General features: G+C 40.7%; 1 protein-coding gene across 2 annotated transcripts in view; it reads left to right on the forward strand.

Moving 5' to 3' along the window:
• LOC138027641 (mucin-like protein) overlaps positions 1-10,000 on the forward strand; it is a 68,892-nt gene that overhangs the window by 52,205 nt on the left and 6,687 nt on the right. For both annotated transcript variants that reach the window (XM_068875198.1, XM_068875199.1), the window contains exons 24-31: positions 613-831; positions 2,088-2,420; positions 3,526-3,780; positions 4,760-4,956; positions 5,585-5,924; positions 7,035-7,160; positions 8,312-8,434; positions 9,275-9,397. In XM_068875198.1, coding sequence (XP_068731299.1) covers positions 613-831; positions 2,088-2,420; positions 3,526-3,780; positions 4,760-4,956; positions 5,585-5,924; positions 7,035-7,160; positions 8,312-8,434; positions 9,275-9,397 — 1,716 coding nt within the window. The remainder of the gene's footprint in view (positions 1-612; positions 832-2,087; positions 2,421-3,525; positions 3,781-4,759; positions 4,957-5,584; positions 5,925-7,034; positions 7,161-8,311; positions 8,435-9,274; positions 9,398-10,000) is intronic.

A 10,000-nucleotide genomic window follows, 5' to 3' on the forward strand; every position in this document is an offset into this window, starting at 1 on the left:
GACTTTCTACTTCGTTATCTGCTCATTTTTGAATAAAAAATCATCGAAGTAACTTGTGTAATCATTCTATTTTACTACTTAGGTGATAAACATACAATGAACGTGAAACAAATCATCTGTGTGGCTAAGATGTTCGTAATAACCTCTCGAACTTGTGTTGTTTGTCCCCTAAGAAGTGTGTAGCTAATTTGCATGATAAAGGCAAATCCAACATGGCGGCTATCGTGAATAAGGTCTATTTGAGTCAACGAAAACACGATGGCAATGCTATCGAAAACGTCTCCCAGAAATACATGCTCATGCTGTGTTACATTGAGATATGAGTGAGTTTCAAAATTCAGTCAAATGATCCAGGCCATGAATTAGTAACAAAGGGTTAAGATTCACAGAGAAGGAAGATTCTTAAAAACTCTTTCATCCTAATAGCTCGCCATCGTAGGTCTTCACTGTACGGTCGTGGCATTGTTGCCTTCATATTGAATACTTTCCCACACTACCTTTCGGCCTTGTCGCGAACGCTCTTACTCTTCTTTTGGACAATCTTTCTCGAAACAGCTGTATGTTTCTGTTTTTTGGAACTTTCTTTTTTCTGTCACGTATTTTCATTGCCAGGGTTGGTATTTGGCGATCCTCATTTCACAACTCTGGATAACACCACGTATACTTTCAACGGACTCGGCGAATACACAATAGTCACAATTGACGATGGTGCATTTCAGATGCAGGCTAGGACTGTTAGGACCAGTGGACGTGGACTTGGCACTGTTTTTTCGGCTGCGGCAGCCAAAGAACAGGGAACAGCTACAGTTGAAGCAAGAATAAATCAGATAGGTAACTTTGTTGTTTGTATTTTAGTTTGTAAGTGGTCAACTGAAAGGACTCTGGACTTTGAGGTCAGGGATTCAAAGCGTTGCTTTTGTTAACGGGATCGGAAAACTGAATGTGTAACTTTCGTAGTGTTCTCGAACGATAAAACGTAGAGACCATCACCGTCATAAAGCCATTTATAGAGGAAAAAAAATAAGGTGAGTCTTACCAGAGAAGAGTTCTTAACAGGGTGCGATCGATCAGAACCGCTCGCTAATGTACAACCTTGTTTACGCACTTTGTTACCATTAGCAACAAGGTGTGTCCTCTGATAAGGAAAAACGAGCGTTGCCCTTTTTATAATTTTTTTTTAATTTTGTAAAGTCTTTTTTACTTATGACGGCTATAGTCTTAAACTGTTGCCATTTTTTACGCATGCGCACTTAGGGTTTACGTCTTATTTAGGGCGCGAAAGCATAAGATTTAGTTCACGTCTTTTTTGAGATTCCGAAAAAATAGGAACAGCTGAAAACCCTGAGTCGTCTGGAATAAGACACGAATGCCTAGTAATTATTAGTACGATTTATACGATCAGTTCGTACCTAAGATAAGACGCGTTTCGTTTTCTCCCCATAAATGGCCCGGCTGACGTTCATGCACTCTTGACGGCCTGAAAGATCTCACGCATTTTTTTATAATTAGTAGGATTCTGAGTTCCAGCTATTGAAGTCCGTTATCGAAGCGACAAGGTCATTGCATTTGGCAGTCGGTTGTGATGACCTGGCTACCTGTAAGGCGAAACTATTCTTTTATTGCACTCACGTGACAAGACGTCCATTTTGCTATTGTTCTTTTCACCAACATGGCCGCCGTGACGTCAGGAACAATCAAAGAATACATACGCTTACCGATTTAGGGCCAAAATACTTGAAATTTTAACTAAACCATTTAAAAACGAAGGCCGCCTTTCCACAAAATAAGTCAGCATTCGAATGAAAGTAGAGACGATTAAACTCCAGAAACCAGCAATGTATCTAAGGAATTTACGATTGTAAATTGGAAGTCTTAGTCTTAAGGCTTTATAATTAAGGCACAGGGATTTGAATATTTCTACAGAAACTGCGCGGTATAAATTAATAAATTGTTGTTATTATTATTATTTCTTTTAAAATTATTATTATTACTATTAATCGTGTCGACTTTAATTTTTTTCCTTCAGTCAGTTTTCCTCTGTAACACATTTCTTTCTTCACTAATTTATAACTTGAAATTGTCCACAGGTTATCTTGAAGTTCTGATAGCAGGAAAACCTTTCGACATTTCGTCCGTTACATCGGTGGGAATTAACATTCCTGATGGAAACATTACTCTTGTCCGAGACTCCCAAGGATCAATCACGGTTCTCTTTCCTTCAGAGATCACCTTTACATTCCTTGACGTTGAGCGGACTTTGGCAATTGCATTTGAAGCCCCTGATGAATTTAAGAATAGGACCAAGGGACTTTTGGGGACATGGAATGATGACCCTTTCGATGACTTTTTCACCCCGGATGGTACACTGGTCCCCGCCGATGCATCACCCCAGCGGATACATTATGAATTTGGACTCAAATGTGAGTTGTTGGGTGTTTTTTTTTTTTTTTTCGGAGGGAGATACCTTTACCATGGCCTCCCCAACGTCTTACGTGCCATGGGATGCGACTGTTACGGACAGATCAAAATAAAGTAGATAAGTGCAAAATACATAACAAACGAATAATCCTCAAAAAATTGTTTTCTTAGAATTGTAGTTCAAATCATTCACTCTGGCCGGGTTGTAGTCAAGCTCCTGTTTCTGGAAGTAGTCTAAAAGATACTTCATAATATGTACATCTCTTTTGTCATTGATGTCGATGAACAAATACAGAAGGGGAGTTTAATAAGTGGAGATGATTTGCTTAGCAAAGTACAATCTTAGTTGTGTCATATATTTCGGTTATTGACCAAGCGAGAGGTGAAGATGGCTGGATATTGACCAAGTTCCTTTTTGTGCGTGTTTATGGAACGAGACGAAGTCGAGGTCCATAAACACGCAAAAAAAGAACGAGGCCAATATCCAGCCATCTTGATCGAACAAGCTTGGCCAATAACGGACTTATTATACGGGATAAAACACCAAAAAAAATAATCTTTGATCTTGCGGGACCAAGCGAGAAATCCCAAGCGGGCAGTATAGCCCCATCTTTCCTGCTCGGGTAGCCAATCACAGCGCTGGATTTGGTTCATCTTGCCCGCTCACGGAGCTTGTCATATAATAAGGAGGTTTACAGAAAGGGTAGGCTGTACTGCTAAAGAATCAAACTTTTACTCGATTTAGGTGACCCAGACAGAAAACAGGACATATTGGTCGTGATTATAAAGCGGGACTTGTTGCTTTCATCTCTGTTATAGAGCAGTTTTCAAATGACTGTCGAAAGCAATTACGCGATTGCAATTGCTGCGTTCAGTGATTGGTTTTAAAATCTCCCGCCAGTTTATCAACCAATGAGAAGGAAACCAAAACCAATCGCGACTTCCACGTTCGATTTTTCCCGCGCTTTGAACAAGTTACATGGAATTGCTACGAATTTAAATTGCTTCAATGCGCAAGTAATTACTTTGGTATTTGTTTTACGGCTCTGAATTGAAAAAACCTCCCTATCATTAAAACAAACGTGTCTTTCTTTTGTTTTATTGCAGGGCAGATCGAATCTCATCAATCACTTTTCACTTATAACGGCCTCGAAAGCCCTCACATATTCGTGGACCTTAACTATGTACCGATGTTTATAAATAACATCAACTGGGTTAATGACTCCTTCAGATTTGAGGCAGAACGAGTCTGTGGTAACAACTCTGAGTGCCTGTTTGATGCTGCAGTGACAGAGGACATATCTTATGGAATAAACACAAGAAGACTGGAGGAGAATAACAACGAAATCAACAGAGAGTTTGGTAAGTTGAGATTATACCATAGCAGTCCAAGCTTGCATTACGCACGAGACGTGACTGTCAAAGCGTCACGTCAACGACAACACTGTTCTAGACAATTCTTTTTCGTTTTTTGAGTTGGTTTCACGACAAAGGAGCAAAGAAGCGAATGAACGAAATAAAGTAAGTTAACTGGAAAAATAAAAACTTGAAAATGGTTCGACTTTCAAGTCTTCTCGGATAAGGACTATAAACCGTAGGCCCCGTCTCACAACCCCTCCTGTTCAAGAAGCCAAACACTGTGCGTAAATAGTAGTGGTTGGGGGGGGGGGGGGGGTAGACAGTAGACATAAGGCCATGCTATCAATTAAATTTGCAATAAAGCACATAGAGGGTGAAGGGTTTCTTGACCTTTAGACTCCCAGAAGTGATCGATACCGTAAATTCTCCTCACAGTTTCAATGAAATGTCAGTCAGACAGGTACTGAGAATAAATAATACCATCAGCTCAAAAAGTGTGATCTTGATATAACGTCAGCTGTCATGAATACCCATCAAAGAAATCCATGGCACTAGTTAGGAGAATGAACATTTCGATCGTGGGAATGGAAGGTGAAGACAACGACACATGTTTTCGATTATTTCATCCCGTTTCGCATGTAAAAATATGCGTCAACTGTACTGAAATTATAATTTTGACAAAAAACAAAATAAATTTTCGCCGTGTGCTCACAGCCTCTACATTCAGTTCAAATGTGGTCATTTTAAGTCATTGTTTTGAAGTTGACGGGAAAGAAATGTACCAAAATGTACGGGGCACGTGCCGAGCGTGTAACACCTGTAATAACGATAACGATAACGATAAGGATTATGATAATACCGATATCCTTTGTCGGATTAAAATATATTTGTACATACCAGTGACATCACATTTGTCAACCATGTTGGCAACTAAAACATATAGCAATAGCTTCTTGAAACGATTTTTACCTTCTTACTTCAGCATATTATCCTCCGAAAATACATGGACCACAAGTGATCAACGCAACCATAAATCAAGCCATTTATTTGAACGTCACGGCGGAGCACAACTCAAGCGAGCACTTTGTGTTCAAAGTCAATTCCTTTCCTGGCTTTGAAGTAATTGCCAATACGTCACAATACCTCCTCATTCGATGGAAACCCATATCATTACAAAAGGTTTGTTCACACGTTGCAAGTTAACAAAGCAATGTGGTTAATTGCGCATCGTATTGTTTGACGGTGCAGTCAGAGGCCCCATACATGTCCGAAACAAATGCATAATAAGATTTCTCGAACTTTGCATACGCGTAAGAACTTCATTTTACTGCTCTGTGGTTAGGGTTGTTGGTAAGCTCAAGTTAGAGGGACACTTTGTGACAACAACACCAATTAGCGTGAATCTCATTTTGGAGCCTTGTCAGAGGGATGTAACGAAATCTACGAAATTCTTGTTTTTCCTGTTTTAGTGTCAAACGTGTTTTGAAATTCTCATAGAAGCAAGCACGCGTTTTGCTAAATCTCTTGTGCGATTCAAAATTGATCATTGATGTTCCTACACAATGTGTGTATTTTCCGGGTCCAGAATCTGTCAGGAATGCGATTACACTGAACAATCAGGAATTTCAGTGAAATTCAGCCGTAGAAGAGCTCAGTTTGTTTTGGGGCGCAATCCACAGAATCACATAAAATACAGAATCAAATAGGGTGATACTTTCATGGAGAACATTCCTTCGGCTGAACCACAGGGAAACGGTTTACTGAACTCTGTGTCAGTCGAAAGTAACGCGTCCTTCTGATTTGACAGGTCGAACCAGTGTTCATGGTAACTGACAGCCACAACTCAACATCAGAACTCCGCCCGCTTGTTGTGCTTTGTTCGTGCTCAAATGGCACTAAATGCATCGAGGATGAAGAGGTGCAGAGTCAACGAAATAGGGGCCATAGATTTATTCTGCTCTCCTGCGGGTGTCCCGCGGGTCGTACGGGACAATATTGTGAAGATAAAATTGACGCGTGCGTGGAAAACAATCAGCCTTGTTTCCCAGGTGTAAAGTGCATGGCTGTCAGTTCTGAATCCAATGGAACTGGATACCAATGCGGCCCCTGCCCCACGGGTTACAGTGGTAATGGTGCTATTTGTGAAGGTAAGAGACACTTTACCAAATCACACCCTTAGAGGGTTTGGTGCAGGGATGGCGCAGTGGTAAGTGAGAGCACTCACTTCCCACCAATGTGGCCCGGGTTCGATTCCCAGACTCGGCATCATATGTAGGTTGAGTTTGTTGGTTCTCTACTCTGCACTGAGAGGTTTTCTCCAGGTACTCCGGTTTTCCCCTCTCCTCAAAAACCCAAATTTGATTTGATCACCGTTAATTTGTTATTTTCAATTTACAGTGTCCCCCCATTAATGCTCCAGCGCTAGAAGACAAGACACTTAAATAAAGTTCCTTTCCTTTCCTTTTCGTTCAACAAAAATTGCTGTGCAAATGTTGTAAGAAGTAATTAAAAAAAGAAAGTTGTCCATAGGCCGTTCAAACAGTTCCAACATCACGTCAACAACTGAGCCAACAATCAGACGCTCCCGTCCAGATTTACTCCTATATACATGAGTGTATTCGACAATTGTTAAACGGTCCGTTCGAACGGCTTCAGCGCTATTCAACATTTTCCAAAGAAAGGAAACGATGTTGAATGACAGTTTAAATCAGTTGAAGCTTGATTCAACTTGCTTTAAACAAGCGTTTTTTTGCGTTTTAAACAACCCCAGTCGACCTGTTCAAGAACGCTCCCGACATTTCAATGGTTTTAGTGTTAAAGGCATGTTGAAGCAAATGCTGAAACCGTTTAAATAGGCCTTAATGAGAATGCTTAATCAGTCAGTCGTTCAGTCGCCTGGTGATTCAGTCAGTGCATGAGTGTGGGTCAGGCAATACGTCAGTGTTTCCGAGAACCAATCAATTAATTGGCCATTTCGGAGTTCATTTCTGCCTTCTCTTCAAAGTGAGTCTAAGTGCGAAGTTTTTCTTATGAAAATTAGTTTTCATTCATATGTAAAGTAAAATTAATTACCATCACAAAACCTTCACACTTAGACTCGCTTTGAAGAGGAGGCAAACATGAACCCAGAAATGGCCTATTCAGTAAGTGATTCAATCAGGCTGGGGTCAGCCAGTTAGCGAGTAAATTAAGCCAGCTAACCAATCATTCAATCAGTCAGTCAAATAATATCATTTTATATTTCTAATCTACCACAGATGTCGATGAATGCAGTAATGCGAATGTGTCTAGATGCGACCACTCGTGTATCAACGTACCTGGTTCTTATGTCTGTCATTGTAATCCAGGATTTACTCTCGACAGTGATGGTGTTGGCTGTACGGGTAAGATCAAACAAGTAACCTTAAGTCTTCATTGAAATGATTATCGCAGTTATCAGTGCTAGTAATGGTCAGTAATTAGCAGCAGCGAAATGAAAGCCTGAAAAAGTCACGTTTCAAAAGGATTTGAACCCATGAGACCTGCGTTTCTGTATGGCGATGTTTCTCGTGACGTCACCCATTTTTATTAAAATGTCAACCAGAACCTAATTGGCTGTTTAAACAATGACTTCTTTTGTTCCGTGGTTGGGAAATTTGAATATCAAAAGAAATGTGACGTCAACGCTTGTAAACAAGAAATATCGCTATAGTGCTCCCAATTGACCTATCAAGCCAACTGGGCAACTAGTCACTGTTATAATATCTAGAACTCTCTAGGTTCTCATGATAATTAGTCAAGATTGTGCTAAGGAAACTTCTAGAAATGACATTGTTGACTTTTGCGGATGGCTTATTTCGTAAGTAAATATAAATAGACCGTTGATGTAATTTGGTTTCTGGAAGTTTCTAGAACCTCTTTTTGGGATATATAAGCAGGATCTCGATCTTGTATGGCCATGTTAGAGTCCCTTTCTGTAACGCTCTGACACTATGTATAAGGGCGCTTTCCATTTGACAGAACTGACCGGCCACACCAGGCATTTGGAAGGACTAACTTTACACCCGTCCGCCTTCAAATTAAAACTCTTGGAGGATGATATACAATCCTCCGCGGAAGAATGCGAAGGATTATCGTGCAAGTGTTACTTCAAATTGTTGCATTTTCTTTGCAAACCGATGGGTCTGGCCGGCCAGTTCTGACAAAAGGAAAGCGCCCTAAGTGTATAGCTCTGGTTCACGGTTTAGCTGCCTCCTCTCTGAAGTAAGTAAAGACTGCTGGGTTTACGAGATTTGATGGCACGTCTAACTCTCCATTAACAAAACTGTCACTTTGGTGGGTCTTGGCTTCAAATCCCATCTGGGACAAGGACTTTTTCTTATAGCTCCTATCAGTCAACACGTAACGTTAACGTCTTTATGTTGAAAGAAAAACTATCCAAATACCTTTAACATTGTTAAGCAATGGTGGGTATATTAGTATAAACGTGGAAGACCTGGTTTTCTTTGATCAAGGAGCTATGTGTGTTTCTTTCTTTCTTTTAATTTGGTTTTAGACATCAATGAGTGTATTGAAGCAAATGACTGTATGCATAACTGTACAAATTTGCCCGGTGGACGACGCTGCTCCTGTTTTGACGGATTCCAAGTTGATCCGAAGGATAAAACCGCTTGTATCCGTGAGTACGCGAAATGTATAATTCTGCTTTCTATTTTACCTGTTTTACATGGTCAAGTGCTGCCACAAGTAGGAAAAATTCAGGGCTTAGTTATTGAAACAAAGTCTGAGACCGCAGAACAAAAAGAAATAAGAAAGAGACTTCTTTGTAGAGCAAGGACATTCTTTCCTCCTGAAGCACCCTGCTAGCAGAGCCTTTCTTTTGCTTGCCAGATTTTGGCGTTCTCGAGAAAGGCTCTGCATGAATCGAGTAAGATCTTTATTGAATATGCGCTGCATGTTGCCAGGATACAGTCTCGAACCCAAGCCTAATATGCCAGATCTCGCCGCCATCTTGGTTTTTCATGGTACAGCGGGCTCAATTATAACCATCGGTTTGTCACTAAACGGACGCTCGCACTGGAAAAACCGGTTTGACGAGAGAAAACAAGATTGACTAGTCCAGAAGTTCGGGCTGCGGCGGCTTCAAAGAGTTGACGCGATTCGGGCAGAGCCTACTTTTCTCCTCCTCAGTAAAGAAAAAGACAAAAGGAGGCTCTGCTCGCAGGGTGCTCCTGAAGGTAATGCCATTTTAAAAACTCCTGCAAAAGATAGGATTTGATTTCTGTGGCTCTGTTTTTGCATTTGTCGTCCTTGGCTTTGCTCGTGATTGTCAATAAAGATTGCTTTGTGGTTGGTGAAGAAAATAGTCGGGAATTGGTGGACTTTCTTGTCCATTCTGGCTTGTCACCCTTTTGGCAGGTTTTATGTTCCTGTAGCTATATACCTTGCTGCGAAATTTTCCACTCTCACCCCAAACATACATTCATTCCATTCGGAGTTATTCGTCTTCTCTTCACAGCTATTTCACGCTGTGATATGTTCGAAGTAGGCTGTCAGCAAGTTTGCTTCATGGATCATGGCCAGCCGAAATGTTCCTGTCATAAGGGATATAAGTTGAACTCTGATGGCCGAACTTGTGACGGTGAGTGAAATTCCACATTGGATTTCAGTTTGTTAGCAAATTCAGATCCAATGATCACATGTTTGGTAGTAATTTAATTTCGTAAAGGCGAATTTATCAATGAATGACGGTGGCAAACTCGAATGAAAAAGATTCGAGTACTCCAAATGGGGTGCGATTTCATGGACATGCTGCGCTTAATTCTTCGGATGCTTTAAAACTGAGTTACGGAAAACTTCGTGTTCAACCCAAGCCGTTGAACATGTTTCTGTTAAATTCCCTTTTTAGCAAAACGCAATTTAAGCGGGAGATAAGAAACGGCGCTTCTTGCTTTTGGTAGGGTTTCCGGCTGATCTTGCTAGTGCTCTGAAGGTGAAAACCATACGTATACAATCCACGATTTTAGTGGAAAGTAGCGGCAATGAGAAAGGGAACAAACAATGTTGTACCCAGTCCACCCCATTTGAAACTTAAGCTGTGGACAAAGGCAGTCAAATTTATTGTATACAGATACTTGCATAATATGCATTTAATGTTATGTAAGAGTTCGGCTATTTCTACATTGATTTTATTGATCAAGGAATTTCGAACCGTGTGTCGCCAGCTTCTTCAGACGAGAAAACC

Source organism: Montipora capricornis, chromosome 12 (genome assembly GCF_036669925.1).
Source record: "Montipora capricornis isolate CH-2021 chromosome 12, ASM3666992v2, whole genome shotgun sequence".
Lineage (NCBI taxonomy): Eukaryota > Metazoa > Cnidaria > Anthozoa > Scleractinia > Acroporidae > Montipora > Montipora capricornis.